This window comes from Onychostoma macrolepis, chromosome 19, assembly GCF_012432095.1.
Source record: "Onychostoma macrolepis isolate SWU-2019 chromosome 19, ASM1243209v1, whole genome shotgun sequence".
Classification (NCBI taxonomy): Eukaryota; Metazoa; Chordata; class Actinopteri; order Cypriniformes; family Cyprinidae; genus Onychostoma; species Onychostoma macrolepis.
In genome coordinates, this window is record NC_081173.1 from 32,409,292 (window position 1) to 32,429,743 (window position 20,452).

Sequence of the window (20,452 nt, forward strand, 5' to 3'; positions counted from 1 at the left end):
TATAGTTTTATAATATTTTTTTGTGTTAATTAATTGCAACACCAAATTCTACTGTGCTGCATGATTTTTTAATTTTATAAATCCAGTACTAATAAATAATTAAAACAAAAATAAATTAATTATACTTAATTCATATCTATAAATTAACAATTACTTATAATTAATCATTGTTAATTACTATTTATTTTAAAGCCACACCAAATTATTTAAACAAATATTTAATAATAAATATACAATTAATATTACAATTATGAATTATACTTAATTTATGATTATAATTAATACTTACTTATAATTAATAATTATCAGTCATTTTAAACCACAACAAATACTTCCATGATGCATTAATTCTTAAATAGCAAATACACAAATAATAAATAATTTAAACAAAATAATGAATTAATTACATTTTATGATTATGAACGAATAATTCCTTATAATGTATTAGTTATTAACTATTAATAATTTTAAAGCCTTGCCAAATACTACCATCATGCATGTTTTCTTTTTAAATTAAAAATAAACAATTGATAGTCATTTATATCCAAATGAAAAAGTATTTTGCAGCTGGGATGCAAAACATTTGAACTCTGCAATCTCAATAAAATTATTTAGAAAAATCCTTATTTGGTTCATCCTGAGAAATGTGACAGCGACTTATTCCTCATTAGAATAAAACCACTCAGTGAAGAGTTACAGTAGAGTGTCAGAACAACCCGCAATATTATTATTAGCTCTGACCAATCAGAGGCAGCATCCATGCTGCTAGGCCCCGCCCACTTCCATCAGGTTTATGCTAATGAGCGTTCAGTGTTCAGCGGCGTGTGTTTGTCTCTGCAGCTCTGGGTCAGATCATGCTGTATGTGGACGGCATGAACGGGGTCATAGGTCACACCGAGACCATCCAGTGGCTCTACCTGCTCATCGGCTCAAAGGTGACGCGCCGTTTGATCAGTGTGTGTGACGATCAGCGTAAGAGTGAGATCTGATCCGTGTGTGTGTGTGTGTGTGTGTGTTCAGTTTCGTCTGGTGGTCAAGACGTCTCTGAAGCTGCTGCTGGTGTTTGTCGAGTATTCAGAGTCCAACGCACCGCTGCTCATCCAAGCCATCAACACCGTCGACTCTAAGAGAGGTACACACACACACACACACACACACACACACACACACACACTCTTTCATTCGAGTCTCCTTCACTCGTTCCGCTGCTTGTCCATGTTGGGGTTGTTCATAGAGAGTACGGATGGGTGTATTGATCCTGAAGTATCAATAAATTATTTGCATGAATGATGCATGAATTATTTAAATAATAAATAAATAAATCATTAAAAATGATTAATTTATCAATTATAAATTATAATTACATTATTTTAAATTATAATTAATAATATAACCAATATAAATAATACAAAAATGATTAGTTTGTTTGGTCAGTCGTGAGTTTTGAATGATTCCGCTAAATTATGATGTGTGTGTGTGTGTGTGTGTGTGTGTGATATGGTCAGGCTGTAAGCAGTGGTCAAACGCCATGGAGATTTTAGCAGAGAAGGATGGTGTGGACACAGAGCTGCTGGTTTATGTGATGACGCTTATTAACAAGGTGAGACACACACACACACACACACACACACACACACTCAAATGAGCTTTATTGGCATGAATGTGTAACATCACAATGTTGCCAAAGCAATAAATATATTATACAACCATACAGATAAATACAATCTAGGGGATACACATATACATGTCCATATTATACATGTAAGTGAAAAAAACCAACAAAACAAACAAGAAATTACAAAATAAATGAATACAGAGTGCAGTTATGAATGGAAAGCAGGGATCAGCCTTTGTCCCTCATTTGATGGCAGGAGGACACATACTGCGCTGCCACACTTCTCCTTTTCTCCCAAACTTTCTCTCAATTCAATTCAATTCAATTCAAATCAGTTCAGTATGTGCTTTATTGTTGCAATGAATTGCCAAAGCATAGTGTTTACATTGAATCTAGAACAGATGTATTTAAATAATAATAATAATACATAAATAAATACATGGATGTATATATAATTAAACAAAATAGAACAAATCAGTTCTATGAACAATGTAAAATTCAGTGAGGTGAAACTGTCTCTGTCAGACGCTGGCGGCGCTGCCCGATCAGGACTCGTTCTATGATATGGTGGATGTTCTGGAGGAGCAGGGCATGGAGAGCGTGTGTGGGCGTTATCTGGGCCGGAAGGGAACGGATCTGGATCTGCTGGAGCAGCTCGGCGTCTACGAGGTCTGACAGACTCTGACGGATGACTGAGGTCTGATCCGGTCTCTGGTTCTGATGCGTCTCTGTTCCTGCAGGCCACTCTGGGGCACGAGGACGGCGATGACGCTCTGCCTCCGTCCTCCGCTCGCCGGGACAGACGCTGCTCCAGCGAGGGGCGGGGCTTGCAGAGACGCCGCAGCCGCAGGCATTCATTGGGCAGATCAGGCCACGCCTCCCCGCTCAGCCCCGCCTCCCCTCACCGCGCAAACTTCCAGCCGTTTAACGGACAGGAGCTCAACGAGAGGTGAGACGTCTCACTAGACCGCACTCATCCAGACAGACAGCCACAGACTTCACATTCGTTATCAATTAAAAACAGTTCAGTCTAATTAAAATGGACTTATCTATGAAATAGAGGAATCCAGTCATAAAAATGGTGTTTATAGCGCAGAATATCACGGGATTTGGAATATTTTGGAATAAATTCAATTATTTAAGAAATTCAATTATAGATGATAAATTAGTTCTAAATCTAAAATGCAGAACAATTTACAAATACTACACAGAATTTGGGGAAAATAAGAGATTTCGTAGGCCTGTGTTTTTGTTCAAATTTTAATAAATTGTAAAAGTTTTATGAACTCAGTTTTTAGATTGATTACTGTTTTATTAATCAATTAAAATGGAATCCGGAAAAATTTAAATGGCATATACATAATTTAGTGAAAAATGAAACATATTTCAAACGGCTGTTTTATTGTTTAAATTGTAATTAATGAATAAATATTTTAACATTTTATTAATTCAGTTGTTTAGACAAGGTTTCCTGGTTTGACTTTGATTAGAATTTAATTAATTAAAATGGAATATACATAATTTAGGAAAAAAATAAAACATACTTCACAGGGCTGTTTTATTGATAATTGTAATAAATTGTTGAGGTTTTATGAATTCATTTGTTTAGACATGGTTTTTATTTAATTTTAATAAATTAAAATGGAATCCAGAAAAATGTCAATGGAAAACGTAGATTTGAATAAATTGATGAATGGTTAACAATTTATGAATTCAGTCATTTTGAATTTTTATTTTTTAATGATGACAATTTAATTAATAAATTAAAGTGCAATCTGGAAAAAAAAAAAGAATGGTAAACAGTATTTTGGGGAAAAAATAAAACAATTTTTATTGTTAAAATTGCAATAAATGAATAAATATTTAACTTTTCATGAATTCAGTTGTTTAGACAGTGTTTCCTGATTTGACTTTGATTACAGTTTAATTAAGCAATTAAAACAGAATCTGGACAAATGAAAACAGAAAACACAAATTTAGGACAAAACAAATCAGATTTCATATGGATGTGTTTGAAATCATTGACTGAAGAAGTTCCTTTCCAGTTGCTGGCTCGGAAGGCAGCTGTCTGTGTAGACAGTAGTGTAGTTGAGGAGGGTTTAGAGCGCAGTGAACGCAGTATTGTGGGATTTTCTCCATGTTCTGCTGGTGTTTTTGCTCCAGAGCTCGTGTGATGCATGAATGTCTCCCGGTGATGTAAGTCCTCATGCTGTGAGACGCTCTAATAACAGCACAGCAGCTGCCTCTAATAACAGCACTGCCCAGCGAGCAGTATTATATTAGCAGTATTGTTTGTTATTGGTATGTGTGTATGAGATGAGGTGAGATGAGTGTTGTGTTATTAGAGGCATCTGTGTAGTTCAGTATCTCAGCTCACTCGTGTTCTGCTGTGGTTTTATCATCACTAACTAACGAACCTGATCACCTGCGTCACACACATGCACTGATATGTGACTCGTTCAGCTCAGCTCAGATCAGTGCTGTTTTTAGTATCATTGGCATACTAGTAGTTTTTCATATTTTGATGTAATTAATGTTTTTATATTTTCTGATTTCATTTTAATTTTAAAGTAATGTCCATTTATTTTTTTTATTTCCGATTTAATTTAAATATTTTCAATTAAAATTCTGTTTTAATTTTTGTTAAATGTTGTTTTTTTATTTTTTTAATGTCTAGTTGTTAGTGCTGTCAAACGATTAATCGCATCCAAAATAAAAGTTTTTGTTTAGATAATATATGTGTGTGTTCTGTGTATATTTATTATGTATATATAAATGCACACACATGCAGTATATATTTTGAAAATATTTAGATGTATTTGCATGTATATATTTATATTCATATAAATTATATCATATATAAATATATTTAATATATAAGCGTAACATGTTTTTCTGAAATATATACATGCATGTGTGTGTATTTATATATATATATATATATATATATATATATATAATAAATATACACAGTACACATATATATCATGTAAACAAAAACTTTTATTTTGGATGTGATTAATCGTGATTAATAATTTGACAGCACTAGTTTTAGATATACATTTGATTTCAGTTTACATTAAGTAACATAAATGTTTTAACTGTTTTTGTTTTAGTTAATATCGGAGCAGTCACACTCAGTGTATATAATGGATAGAAACTTTCCTTAATGTTTTTTTTTTTTCTTTATAGAAGTTTGGTGTATGATGTAAATAAGCTGTTTAAATCTCAAACGTCCTTCACAGTTCAGCTATGAATATTTCTCAGTCACTCATTCACGTGTGTGTTTGCTCACGAGCTGCTCTCACGATGGACTGACCGACTGATGATGAAGATGATGTTGTTCTCTCTGGGGTTTCTGTGCATGGCTGCTGTTTGTGGTTTTTCTGCAGAGAGGAGGATGAGGAGGAAACTCCTGTCACTGAGTCTGCTTCAGATGATGATGATGATGATGATAATCTCAGTATGGTCAGGTATTTTAGTGCAGAGAGTGCTGGTTCTTGAGTCACAGTCACAGACGTCTTGTGCTCCGTCAGATTCACAGTTTGACCTGTGACCTCTGCTGAGGAAGAGTTAGATGATTTTTTATGATGTGTGTGTGTCACTCACTGCTGAACACCAAACGCTAAACGCTGTTGTCAAGAGAAATTCTTCCCACACCATTAAACTTCCCCATTTAGGAGCCCTAAACGACTAATTATAAATCTAACATCATTGATATGCTTAGCCTTTGTGATTTATGTCTTTTAAATGATATATCACCTCATATAACCAAAACTATAACTGCTCAAATTCACTTTCTCTAACTTTAACTTCTCTAACAAGCTGATAAATGTATATTATATTATATTATGGACATATATTTATTCACATATATGTTATTATATACTGTATGATTATTCAGTGTGTTATTTACATTTTACATCTATATTATTATATATCATACTTTATTGTTATTTTTTGTTAACAGTGCTATTACTAGTTCACATACATTTATTTACATATACATATTTTCATTGTTTTATATATTTTCAGTGTTATTTATTATTTACATACTTCTAAATTCTAATTATATAATATATTATATAACCTATATTATATTACATTATTATTTAATATATTATCAGATTATGTATAATTTGTATATTAGGTCATCAATATAATGTATTGTTTACATATATTTATTTACATATAAAATGTGTTTTGCATTTTATATGTAACATTTTAAGCATTTTAATTACATACATATTTGTTATATTATTATTTGATATATTATCAGATTATATGCAATTTACATATATTTATTTACATAATTTTTTTGTATTATTTTATGTATATTATTATTTAATATATTATTATATATATAATCAGCATTATGTATCATTTGCATATATATTGTCTTATATTATTATTTGATGTGTTTTCTACATATTATTATTTTATATATGATCAGTATTAAGCAGGGATGCACCGATGTATCGGCCACCGATATTTATCGGCCGATTTTTGCTTATTTTTAAGCCATCGGCATATCGGAAGTAGCATGAAAAGGGTCGATACCTATGGTTTATTAATTAGCTGCATGGAGACAATGAGTTGCATGTCTGTTGCATAATCCAACGTTTTTCTCTGGGCAAAATAATTAAATACTTGCCAAAACAAAATAAAATCTGTACAAAATATAGTTTGTGCAAATGTGACGCAGACGCATCCAACGGGTGAAATGCCCGCGCTCAGCTGTAAATTCATCATTGGTAAGTCGCAATGGCAATTCCCCGGCATGAGTTCATTATCAAAATAAAATACAGTTAAAGAAATTTACACTGTTACACTGCTCAATTTAAATAGTCCGTAGTACAGTCTGTGCCGTTTTGTGTGACCAGTGAAGGATGATGTTTTACGTCAATAATGCGAGTGAAGAACAAAAGCCTATAGTTTACATAATAAATAATATTTTAGCATCCAGATGCGTCACAAATATGGAAACATTTGGATTCGTGCAGAATGAGAGGCTTCAGTTTTGCTTTTAAATTCGTTTTGGTTTGACGTTTATATTTAGCCTAGCTACAAGGGAAGGGAACTAAAATAGCCTAATTGTGTTTGAAATGTTTGTAAACATTTTATTTACTAATATTTTAGCCTACATTATTTCTTAATGTAATAATAAAATGCGATGTACAGCCTACTAATTTATTTTCTCTCAGAACGCTTATAAGGGTAGCTTTTTTTTTAATCTATGCTGCAGAAATGTGTAAATATCTTGAAAAAATACTTTAATGTCTTAAAAGCGTTGACAGTTTTTCTTTTGTTTAATACATTTGGTCATAATCTAGAAAAGATGATGCTGTATTGGCTATGACTAAGCGCAAGATAGGCTACCAGATCAAGACTCTCTTCATGTGTTTTTTTTTCTTTTGAGTAAAGAAAACGCTGTACTTTATTATTATTATTATTATTATAGGCAAAGAAAAAGTAAAAAAAACGAACATGCTTTTTTCTTATCAAACCGGTTTCAGAACTGTAATAATACAGAGAAACGCAGGAACAGAAACATTTAAATACAGATTCTGCTCGGAGTGAACCAATCAAATTTTTATTTGTATTTTTTTCGTTTTTAAGCCCTGCTTTATGCAATTGACCAATATCGGTATCGGAATCGGCCAATAGTTGTTTGTTAAAATCGGTATCGGTGTCAGCCAAAAAAAAATCCTATCGGTGCATCCCTAGTATTAAGTATTATTTATTTTGTTATTATATTATGCATAATCAATATTGTGTAGCTGATTAGTTAGCAGGACAACACACGTGTGTTTTTGATCAGACGTTATCAGTGTGTTTGTGGTGGGTTGGTTTTAACACTGTCTCCAGGAGCATACAATAAAACACAAACACAAGTCCCTGTTTTATTTTACCCATGATGCCGCTCTTCAGCACATCAGAGCACAGCAGCAAACTCACACCTGAAGAGGAGGTGGAGCCGAGGGAGGCCCCGCCCCCTCCTGACTCCGCCCAGCCATCGCTCCTGGCCAATCTGCTGGCACGGCGCCGGTCGTCCGTCAGCGTCCCGCCGTCCAATGAGATCAGCCCTCCGCTGCGAGGCTCCGCCCACCTGCCGTACCTGCCCCACTCGCCCTTCTTCCTGTTCTCCTACGATCTGGAGGAGCAGGAGGAGACAGTGCCTCAGAAGAGCAGCAGGTAGACTCTGGTATCCCATGATGCACCTGCTCACGTGTGTCTCCAGCGGATGATTCACTCCTCACTGATTCGCTGATGATCAGCACTGCTTCTGTTCCCCGTGTGAATGCCTCACGTTAAGCTTGATGCTGATGTTTATGCTTTAGGTGAACGGCGTCACACATCGCTCGTGAAGCTCCGAGTGTCTGATGATGGTTTCTGAACCGAATCTTCATTAACACTCACTCTTTCTGTCTGTGTGTGTTTTCTCTCAGGTCGTTCTCTGCTGTAAGTTCTTCATCCACAGCAGACAAACAGCACAATGACCGGTGAGCTCAGCACGACTAATCACATTCACTTCTATAGAGCGGTGTATACCATACAGATTGATTCTCAGCAGCTTCACATTAATAAACAGGAAAATAACAGTGTCAATGTTCATCAGTTATGAAACTAATTCAGTTTCAGCTGTGAGCAGCTCTACAGAAAACTATATAGTGTTTATTCAGATCAGTTCAGATTCAGTGTTGAGTTCAGTTCAACAACTGTGTTAATGTTATATTATATTATATCTTGTATTATTTACAGAATATTATTGTTGTTATTATTATTATTGTTATTATATTACCAGTATTATTTACTTATATATTATCATTTTATGTATAACCTTATTTAATATATTATCAGTATTATTATAATTTAATATACATTCATTTATGTGTATATAGATATATATATATGTGTGTGTGTGTGTGTGTGTGTGTATACATAATGTGATTTTATGTTTTTATTTACATAACTAAATGTTATTTAATATATTTTTATTTTATATATGATCATTTTTATATTACCAGTATTATTTATTATTTACACATTATTATTTTAATTATTTTGTTTATTATCAATATTATTTTTATTTACATATATTTATTTACATATATAATATAGTTTTAATTGTTAACATCTGTCTATCTATTTATCATTCATCTATCTATCTGTCTGTCTGACTATAAAATATTAATGTCACAATAATGGAAAATTAACATTTATAAAATAATATTATATTATATTATAATGTATATTATAACATAAATGTATACTATTTTATGTAACAATATACATTTTATTATACTATAATTATTACAATATTTTCAAAAATATTAATTTTGCTTCATTCAGTTCAGTGTTGATTCAGTTTAGTTCAATAACAGTGTCAGTGTTACGAAATTTGTGAGGCACTTCAGGGCATTTATGAGTTGATAAAAAGGAAATAATTAATTCAATCATAAAATGTGAAATCAAATCAATTTTGAAATAAATCTAAATAAAACATTTACTAAAATAATATGAAATAATTTTTGCATGTTGAATGTCATGAGCGCGAACATTCGATATACATATGTTGTTAAATGATTAAAAAAGAGAATGCACTGTGTTAATAGAGAATGCCATGCACTGTGTTAATAGAGAATGCACTGTGTTAATAGAGAATGCACAGTGTTAATAGAGAATGCACTGTGTTAATAGAGAATGCACAGTATTAATAGAGAATGCACAGTGTTAATAGTGAATGCACAGTGTTAATAGAGAATGCCATGCACTGTGTTAATAGAGAATGCACTGTGTTAATAGAGAATGCACTGTGTTAATAGAGAATGCACAGTATTAATAGAGAATGCACAGTGTTAATAGAGAATGCACAGTGTTAATAGAGAATGCACAGTGTTAATAGTGAATGCACAGTGTTAATAGAGAATGCACTGTGTTAATAGAATGCACAGTGTTAATAGAGAATGCACAGTGTTAATAGTGAATGCACAGTGTTAATAGAGAATGCACTGTGTTAATAGTGAATGCACAGTATTAATAGAGAATGCACAGTGTTAATAGAGAATGCACAGTATTAATAGAGAATGCACTGTGTTAATAGAGAATGCACAGTATTAATAGAGAATGCACTGTGTTAATAGAGAATGCACAGTGTTAATAGAGAATGCACAGTGTTAATAGAGAATGCACAGTGTTAATAGAGAATGCACAGTGTTAATAGTGAATGCACAGTGTTAATAGAGAATGCACAGTGTTAATAGAGAATGCACAGTGTTAATAGAGAATGCACAGTGTTAATAGTGAATGCACAGTATTAATAGAGAATGCACAGTGTTAATAGAGAATGTCATGCACTGTGTTAATAGAGAATGCACAGTGTTAATAGAGAATGCACAGTATTAATAGAGAATGCACTGTGTTAATAGAGAATGCACTGTGTTAATAGAGAATGCACAGTGTTAATAGAGAATGCACAGTTAATAGAGAATGCACAGTGTTAATAGAGAATGCACAGTGTTAATAGAGAATGCACAGTATTAATAGAGAATGCACAGTTAATAGACAATGCACAGTGTTAATAGAGAATGCACAGTGTTAATAGACAATGCACAGTGTTAATAGAGAATGCACAGTTAATAGAGAATGCAGTGTTAATAGAGAATGCACAGTATTAATAGAGAATGCACAGTGTTAATAGACAATGCAGTGTTAATAGAGAATGCACAGTGTTAATAGATAATGCCAGTGTTAATGGTAATGGATGGTGTTTAGGCCTGCTCTGGGCGGCCTGCTGTCGTCGTCGTACCGGCAGCATCAGGAGTCTCTGGCGGCGGAGAGAGAGAGACGCCGGCTGGAGCGAGAGGAGCGACTGCAGCGCATCGAGAGAGAGGAGCGCAACCGACACAGGTCCAGCAGCTACAATACACTCAATCACACACACATGATGAGTTATCATAATACAGATCACCTGATCTCATCCTCCTGCCTGTGTGTGTGTGTGTGTGTGTGTGTGTGTGTGTGCAGTCGGGACTATGTGTCCAACATGGAGGAGGCCAGACACGCTCGAGAGGAGAGGTGAGTTTATTCACTATAGTTGACCAGTCATATTTAGTCAGTAAACATCATGGAGAATTAAGGGTCAAACCCTAGCAACTAATATATATATATATATATATATATATATATGTATATAACACATCTCTTCCATCTTTATTTGACCCTCTAACTCTAGCACTCTCTATTCTAATTCTGTTTTATCTATCTGTCGTCTTTGTATTTATTAGTCTTCTTTGTATCTATGTGTCCCTCTAACACTAGCTTTCTTTTTTTATTCTATCTACTTGTTTTCTTTATAAAAAACAAACAAACAAACACTTGCTACGTGTACTGCGTTAGGCTAACTGAGACTTGTCATAATGCTTGCATGTTGTTGCTCTTTTGTTGGTTTTGATTGCTTCTATTGTCCTCATTTGTAAGTCGCTTTGGATAAAAGCGTCTGCTAAATGACTAAATGTAAATGTAAATATATACACACACACACACACACACACACACATATATATATATATATATATATATATATATATATAAATAAAGTGTGTGCCCTTTTATATTCTGGGTGGATGGATAGATAGATAGGGAGCCCTTTTACATTATAAGGTTACAACTATGCCTAACAACTTAACCCAAACTTAAATTTAATTAATATTTATTTTTAAATAGATGATCAACACTCAACTTAAAAAAAAAATTGAATGCAAACATGTAAATCGCACATAATGCAGTTTTTAAATTAACTTTTAAATAATAAAATTCCTAGGCTATTTGTTAAAATATATTCAGTTACACACTGGCTGTCATAGCATGTTTCATAACAGATTCATTTAAACAATAATTAAGACTAACAGGTTTAGTAAAATATAATAAGTATATGGTGTAATATTTGGCGAAATGCTCTTTTAGGCTTCATTTCTCTAATGAACTAACGAGCTGTGGACACTGATGTCTTTCCACGGACTGTCAAAACACCATTTATTATTTGAATTTCCTGAAAGCAAAAATAAAAATACCGTATTCGTTCGGTACACATGCGTACCAAACCGAAAGACCCGTGCCGAAATGGTTCGGTATGAATACGTGTACCGTTACCCCCCGTTACACCCCTAATATATACACACACACAGATAAAAATACATCTTCATCACACAAACTAATTAATATTAAGTATTTAAGTATTTATTTTATTATCTTAATATTCTTAAATACTTTTATATTAATGTATCAGACTATTATGCTTTTTTGAGGTGTCTCTCATAGGTCATGCAGTGTTATGCAGAGTGTGTGTGTGTGTGTGTGTGTGTGTGTGTGATGTCACATCTTGAACAGGTTTAGTCTTATTTTCCCTCCTCAGCCTTTTTTAACCCACTTTTCCTCGAATCCAAACACATTTTTCCTCCTCCTCTCGCTTCCACACATTCCCGTCCCGTTTGACTGTGAACACACAGCGTGAGAACGTGTCTTCAGAGCGAGGAGAGGAGAAGCGGAGCAGACAGGATTGACTGTGTTTGATGAACGTGTGTGTCAGGTTTCGGACGGCCGAGCGACTGGCGGACGAGGAGTTTGAGCGAGAGCGAATGCATTCTGCGCCTCGAGGTCTCAGCCTCACTCTGAGCCCGACGGACACCTGTCAATCATCCCACAGTGCCACGCCCTCCTCTGTGACATCACAGGACGAGCAGGACACGCCCATCACGTCGTACCCGCCTTCTGAACCAGGTACATCCACCTGACACACGCTCAATATGTGACCCTGGAGCACAAAACCAGTCACATGGCTCAATCTTTTGAAATTGAGATTTATACATCATCTGAAATCTGAATAAATAAGGATAGGACAATATTTGACCGGGATGCAACTATTTGAAAATCTGGAATCTGAGGGTGCAAAAAAATCTAAATATTGAGAAAATCACCTTTAAAGTTGTTCAAATGAAGTTCTTAGCAATGCATATTACTAATCAAAAATGAAGTTTTGATATATTTACGGTAGGAGATTTACAAAATATCTTCATGGAGCATGATCTTTACTTAATATCCTAATGATTTTTGGCATAAAAGAAAAATTGATAATTTTGACCCATACAATGTATTGTTGGCTATTGCTACAAATATAGCTGTGCTGCTTATGACTGCTTTTGTGCTGCAGGGACACATTATAATCACTGAACGCAAGCTGTCGTATAACATCATTTCAGAGAAAAAACACAAAAAATGAGTAACCGGTGACCTGTCTGTTTAGTTTTAATCACTGAAGGAGTCTGGATTCACGTCAAGGTAGATGTTTGTGTGTGTGGACAGAGATGATTGGTTTTTAGGATGTCATGGATGTTTATCATGTTGAAATGTCCCACAGCTGCTGATGTGTTTCACAGAATCAAGAATTTTGCATATGTTCAACATGCAATGATTTAACGTGCCACGTGTGATGCTATACACACACACACACACACACACACACACACACACATATATATATAGTTATAGTATATAAAATATATTTTATGTGTTATATACTGTATATATATAAACACACACACATTTACTTTAGGTTATAGTTACACACACACACACACACACACACACATATATATATATATATATATATATATAAACTAAAGTTAAAAGTAAACAATCAAAATTACTCAATTAAAATTTTATTATATATAAAATAATATGCAATTAAAATGTATATTATTAAATTTTTGAAATATTATATAAATATGAAAAATCTAAAATATCAAAATAAAAATTATTTTGAAAATGCTGTATGTGTGTGTGGTATAAATTACATTGAATATGAAAGATCCAAAATATATCACAAATTTAAAAATACATTTAAAAATGTATATATGCATATACAGTATTAAGTTAAATAAACAAATAAATTTGTTCTATATGAGTAAAAAATTCAAGCTAATTAAAATACTACATTAAAATGAAATATTATTATATTTAAAATAATATGCAATTAAATATGGATATATTATATTAAATATTATCAATTGTATATAAATATGAAAATAAAAATGCAAAAGTGTGTGTGTGTTATATAAAATGCATTATATATGAAACATCAAAAATATGAAAAATATATATATATTTAACAAAAAAACTGTACATATGCATATGCATAAAAGTTAAATAAACATATAAAACAAACAGGAAGTAAGACGCGTGTCTTGAGGTGGCAGGTCGAGTCTTTAACTCACGCGAGGAAACATGTTTGGAAAAAGCAAAGCAAAAACAACTGTTCTGAAGTCAGTGTGTCTTTATTTAACTGTTTAAAAGGACTCAGTCATGAGCGCTGATACTGTAACCTCTCCATCACCTCACACACACACACACACACTCGCTCTCAAACAGGCTGTGTGTTATTTCTCAGAGGAGGTGTGTGTGTTTGGTGGAGTGCTGACACAAACAGGTGTGTTCCCTGTTCATATCCGTAAGAGGTCTGCTTTCGGGGCCACAGAGGGTCCTTGCAGAGCCCGTCATCTGAGGGACTTTATTAGTGCAGGAAGTCACATGTTGAACCTTGATTACAAGCACACTATACACACTGTATACTGCTCTCTTCTGTTCACCAAGGCTGCATTTATGTAATTAAAAATACAGTAGAAATTGTGAAATACCAATACAATTTAAAACAGCTGTTACCTATGTGAATCTATAGTCAAATGTAATTGATTGCTGTGATCAAAGCATCATTACTCCAGTCTTCAGTGTCACATGATCCTTCAGAAATCAAGTAAGATTTAAAAAAAATAAAAAATTATATTTCAAATAAATGCTGTTCTTTTGAACTTTCTATTCATCTGTGAATCCTGAAAAATAAGATTTATCAAAGTTTCCACAAAAATATTGTGCAGCACGACTGTTTTCAACATTGATAATAATCAGAAATGTTTGTTGAGCAGCAAATCAGTATATTAGAATGATTTCTGAAGATCATGTGACACTGAAGACTGGAGTAATGATGCTGAAAATACAGCTTTGATCACAGAAATAAATTACAGTTTAATAGGTATTCACATAGAAAATAGCTGTTTTAAATCATAATAATATTTCATAATTTTTACTATATTTTTGATTAAATAATTGAGCCTTGGTGAACAGAAGAGCCTCAAAAACATAAAAAGTCTCTATCACCTTCCCCACAGACACCAATGATCTAGAACCGGACGTGGAGGCCAGTCTAGAACCCGAGGAGAAGGACGTAGAACCCAGAGAGGAACAGGAAGAGGAAGTGGAGGAGATAAGTGCTGAACAGGAAGTGGGCGGAGCTGAGGAGCAGGCGGAAGAGGAAGAGGAGGGGTCTGAACGGGAAGCGCCGGATGGAGAGGCGGAGGACAGCGGGATCTTAAGTGATAAAGAACGACAGAACGAAGAAGTGAACGAGAAGGATAACTGCTCCGCCTCCAGTATATCCTCAGCCAGCAGCACACTAGAAAGGGAAGATCGACTCACTGCAGGCGGAGCGGAGACGGGTGAGAATAATGATTACTAAATAATATTAAGGAAATGTGTCCATAAAAAAAAAAAACTATAAAAAATAATTATTGCTTCAACTATAAATAAACTAAATTTGGTTAAAAATAAACTAAAGTTGGTTAAAAATTGTAAATATTAAATATTATTATATTTAGTAAAATACTTAATAAACATATGTGTTATATTGAATATAATTCAGAATAACTGTGTGTGTATGTGTGTGTGTGTGTGTGTATATATATATATATATATATATATATTATTCATTTATTTATTTTTAAATTTGGGAAAAAATTAATTTGAAAATGCTTAACTATAAAAATTGCTACAAGTAAAACTGGACTAAAATGTAAAGTTAATCTGAAAAATTTTAAAACATTATGGTAAAATTAAAATAATAAATATTATTAAATGTAATATAATACATAATATACATACACATGTACTGTATATAATTGTATGTATTAATTTATTATATCATTTATTATGAATTAATTATATTATAATAATTATTATTAATTCATATAAATTCTATAAGTTATGTAAAATTAAATATAGAAAATCTGAAATATTAAAATGAAACATTTAAACAGCTAAAATATTGCTATATCTAAAGCTGAACTAAAATGTAAAGCTAATTAAAATAAAATTTAAATAAGGAATATTATTAAATGTAATACATAATATATGTTCATACATACCAATGTAAATTAGTTATATTATTATTTTATTATAATATTATAAATTAAATCTATATATAACATAATACACAAATAAATAAATATATTAAATAAAAATATATATTTTAAAAATAAAAATCCATTTTGAAATGCTAAACTATAATAATCAGTTGGCCCAAATGTAGACTTTTTTGACATTTTCTACACTAATTTTAAGAAGAATATGGCTAAATATATTTAAACATAGTAAAATGTGAGTACTGCACTCTTAATGGTAGCTAAAATCATGATCAAATTAAAAGAAATATTTAACAAATCAGGGTCAGAGATGGGCCTAACCATCGGTAAACTAGTAACCGGTGTATCTGAGGTCTTTCTGTCTGTGTGTTTGCTGCAGGTCAGTGGCCTCAGAGCGTCAGAGACGTGAATGAACAACGAAACAAGATCCTCGACAGCAAGCTCTTCATGCTGGACATGCTCTACTCGCAGAGCAAGAAACCCTCGGAGGAAGAAGAGGACGAAGACGAGCTGGCCGAGGACAAAGAGCGAGACGCAAAAGAAAAGGCCGAGGATTCGTCACAGGACGCGACGCCTCTGGAAGAGAACGATGCTGGGAATGAAGAAGACAAGAAAGTCGCGAACCAGAGCAACGTGCGAGCGTTTGCCGAGCGCTTCGGAGACATCGTGAAGGGTCTCACCTCTCCACCAATAGAAACGCAGGAACCTCCTCCTCCGCCACCAGCTCCGAAGAAGGAGTCGGACTGCATCTGGGACCAGCTGATGGCGAGTCCGCGGGATCTGCGCATCGGCGACATCGACTTCACCGATCTGGGAGACGAGGATGACGAGGATGTCCTGGACTCTGGGAGTTTATACAGCTCCGGCGATCTGCTGGCTCCGCCCCCTCCGCCACCGCCCTGCCCCTTTAACCTCCCGCCCCCACCCCCTATGTTCGGCTGTCCTCCGCCCCCTCCCATGTTCAGCATCCGTGTGCCTCCGCCCCCTCCCTGCTTCTCCAGCCAGGCTCCGCCCCCTCCTCAGCAGCAGTCGGAGCAAGCGCCACTCTTCCAAAAGAGGAAGAAGACCATTCGCTTGTTCTGGAGTGAAGTCCGGCCCGCCGACTCGATCTACCGCAACCACAAACGCAGCCAAGAGTCGCTCTGGTCCAGACTTGAACCTGTCAAGCTTGACACGGCTAAACTTGAACACCTGTTTGAGAGCAAATCTAAAGAGATGCCCGTGACTAAGGTGAGCAGAATGAGCACAGTACAATCAAAACAAATGTTTTGCTCAAGTCAAATGAAGTTTTGTTCTGGTGTCTTTTTTGACTGCACAAAAAACAAATGACTCTTATGAGTGATGCTTTAATGAATTGCTTAAAAAAAGAATGAATTCATACGTTTTTGGTTTGAACCAACACAAATGAACTCACTGAATCCAGCTGTTGAATTAATCTGACTCTTTTGAGCAATGCACTAATGAATATTAGTACATTGCTCAAAATGTATATACTCACTGAATCCAGCTATTGAACAAATGTGTAACTCTTATGAGTCTTATGAGCGATGCTTAAATAATTTGCTCAATTCATTAATTATTGGTTTGAACCAATGACTCTTATGAACAATTCATTAATGAATTGCTCAGAAAAATGAATGAAATGACAGACTGTCATTTGTTGCACTGATGATTGTATCCGTGTGTTGAACAGAAAACGGCAGCGGATGGCAAGCGGCAGGAGATCATCATTCTGGACTCCAAACGCAGCAACTCCATCAACATCGGTCTGACGGTTCTTCCCCCACCGCGCACCATTAAAACTGCCATATTGAACTTTGATGAGTACGCGCTCAACAAAGAGGGCATTGAGGTGCAGAAAAACACACATCTGTTACATTTTGCCATTTTAGAAAGTTACATTTTGCCTTTATAGAATGTAACATTTTGTCATAGAATGTTACAATTTGTCATTTCAGAATGTTACATTTCACTATTTTAGAATGTCACATTTTGCCATATAATGTTACATTTTGCCTTGCAATGTAACATTTTTCCATAGAATGTTACATGTCACCATTTTAGAATGTTACATTTTGCCATATTACTATGTTACATTTTGCCGTTTTAGAATGTTACAATTTGCCATTTCACAATGTTAAATTTCACCATTTTAGAATGTTACATTTTGCCTCATCCCTCTCTCATGCTGTAGAAAATCCTGACGATGATTCCCACAGAGGAAGAGACGCAGAAGATCCAGGAAGCTCAGCTGGCGAATCCTGACATTCCGCTGGGCAGCGCAGAGCAGTTCCTGCTGACACTGTCCTCCATCAGCGAGCTCTCAGCACGCCTGCAGCTCTGGGCCTTCAAACTCGACTATGAAGCCAGCGAGAAGGTGAGCGAGTCTTATCTGCTCAGCAAGGCTGCATTTATTTGATCAAAAACACAGTAAAAACAGTGAAATATTATTACAGTTTCAAAAAGCTGTTTTCTATGTGAATATGTGTTAAACTGTAATTTATTTCTGTGATGCGCAGCTGTATTTTCAGCATCATTACTGCAGTCTTCAGTGTCACATGATCTTCAGAAATCATTCTAATATACTGATTTGCTGCTCAACAAACATTTATTATTATTATCAATGATGAAAACAGTTGTGCTGCTCAATAGTTCTGTGGAAACTGTGATACATTTTATTTTACAGGATTCACAGATGAATAGAAAGTTCAAAAGAACAGTATTTATTTGAAATGGAACATTATAAATATCACTGTCACTTTCGATCAATTTAATGTGTCCTTAACGAAAGCATTAATTTTTTTTTTTTAAACCTTTTGAATGATATTATATTTGTGAGTACATGCAACTGTTTTTTTTTTTCAATATATTTCAAAAATTGACAAAATTCTACAAAGATTGGCCATTCTTTCTGAAGAATTGACAGAATTCTGATAAAATGGGACAGTTCGATCTAAAAACTAACGAAAGTGCTACTTAAATGCAACAGGTTAAACATAGGGTTTTAAAACATTTTTTTATTCGGAATAAAATTAACTTTAATTGAAATAAAATTGAAAATAAACTTTTTAATTTTAATTTTAGCTAGTTGCCAAGATACATTTCTCAATTAGTTTACCTTGATGTACTAAAATAACTAGAGATGTTCCGATACCCTTTTTCCCTTCCCGATAACGATACCGATACCTAGGCTCAGGGTATCGGCCGATACCGAGTACTGATCCGGTACCCGGGTGTGTATCTGGTTACAGCTGTGTGTACTACTAGCCCTGTATGAATTGATACAATTATTTTAGATAGATAGATAGAGATAGAGATATAGATAAATAGTCTGGCAAGTAAACAAAAAAATATTATATATAATGTTTGGAAAATGGCACATCTATTTAAATATCTAAAAGTACACTCTTAACATCAGTCAGTCAAGCATTATAAATATATTATGATAATCGAGTATTATTTAATGATATAACTTTAGAAATTAGAATTAAAACTTGGTAACCATGTATGAATACAGTGATTTTAACAGAACTGGTGGTGGTGCTTTTTTGGTCATTCAGTGTTTCTGTAAAATATGGGGGGGAAGCTATCAATAATACTGACAAGATAATAATCATACTATGAGTTCTACTAAGAACAACATAAAATGCACTAAGGATTAACGAGCTGCTGGATTCATGAATATTAATCACGTTCTCTGCATTCGCTTAAACTGATTTGCTGAAATCAAACCAGGGAAGATAATAGGTGAGCGCCAGCCAATGAGATTGTCGTTTGCGCATTAGCTCCGCCTACTACCGGAGAACCCGGCAGTTATTAAAAGCTGAAGAATTCCAAAGGAACTCCGTTATTTTGACAGGAAAATACAACAAAGAATATCGTTTACATACCATGCAGAATTGACGCGCTACATGTAAGACTCTCTCTCTCTCTCTCTCTCTCTGCGTGTGAGGAAAAAAGCAAAGCGACGGCGAGTCGTGCACTTCACACTAGAGTTTACGGTACGTCAAATACAGGTGCGCTGCGCATTCATTCAGATGATCTGAAAAATAGATCACTTGACGGAGAGTGGAACTCTGAAGCGCTCAGAGTGTTCAGCGAGTGACAATATATCTGTGCTAAACTTATACATAGCCTCCAACTCACACACTGGCGAGTAAAATCTGAGCGTTTATTAGCCAGTGGCTAATATTAGACATCATTTAGTTGCCCAGGGTGAAGATTTAGTCACATATGCAAGTGATTTACTGGCAATGCGCTACCACATTTGTATTTATTCTTCGCAAGAAGAATCGATTTTCGATTTGCAGCGTTAGGCATAACTATAGGTCTTGTTTAAAAATGGTATAGGATCGGTACATGGGTTCAAGTACTCGCCGATTTTTTGTGGTATCGGTGGAATTTCCGATACTAGTATCGGAATCGGAACAACCCTAAAAATAACCAAAACTAAAACTGAAATAAAAATTAATACAAATTTTAACTACAATCTAAATTAAAACAGAAAATATAAAAATAAAACAAAAATAATAATAGAAACTATAATATTATAATAACACTGGTTAAACATGTTTTCAACTCAACTTAA

The 20,452-nt window shown here is 34.3% G+C and overlaps 1 protein-coding gene across 11 annotated transcripts in view; it reads left to right on the top strand.

Annotated features, from left to right (window-relative positions):
* The window catches only part of fhod3a (formin homology 2 domain containing 3a), a 71,202-nt gene that overhangs the window by 38,914 nt on the left and 11,836 nt on the right, over window positions 1-20,452 (top strand). For 6 of the 11 annotated variants that reach the window (XM_058753009.1, XM_058753008.1, XM_058753000.1 and 3 more), the window contains 16 exons: window positions 841-935; window positions 1,021-1,132; window positions 1,506-1,600; window positions 2,141-2,284; window positions 2,356-2,564; window positions 3,779-3,811; window positions 5,008-5,088; window positions 7,547-7,810; window positions 8,065-8,118; window positions 10,391-10,525; window positions 10,643-10,693; window positions 12,204-12,394; window positions 14,836-15,162; window positions 16,244-17,094; window positions 17,558-17,716; window positions 18,059-18,241. In XM_058753009.1, coding sequence (XP_058608992.1) covers window positions 841-935; window positions 1,021-1,132; window positions 1,506-1,600; window positions 2,141-2,284; window positions 2,356-2,564; window positions 3,779-3,811; window positions 5,008-5,088; window positions 7,547-7,810; window positions 8,065-8,118; window positions 10,391-10,525; window positions 10,643-10,693; window positions 12,204-12,394; window positions 14,836-15,162; window positions 16,244-17,094; window positions 17,558-17,716; window positions 18,059-18,241 — 2,984 coding nt within the window. The remainder of the gene's footprint in view (window positions 1-840; window positions 936-1,020; window positions 1,133-1,505; window positions 1,601-2,140; window positions 2,285-2,355; window positions 2,565-3,778; window positions 3,812-5,007; window positions 5,089-7,546; window positions 7,811-8,064; window positions 8,119-10,390; window positions 10,526-10,642; window positions 10,694-12,203; window positions 12,395-14,835; window positions 15,163-16,243; window positions 17,095-17,557; window positions 17,717-18,058; window positions 18,242-20,452) is intronic. The other 5 variants (XM_058753002.1, XM_058753010.1, XM_058753003.1 and 2 more) reach the window with 4 other exon arrangements.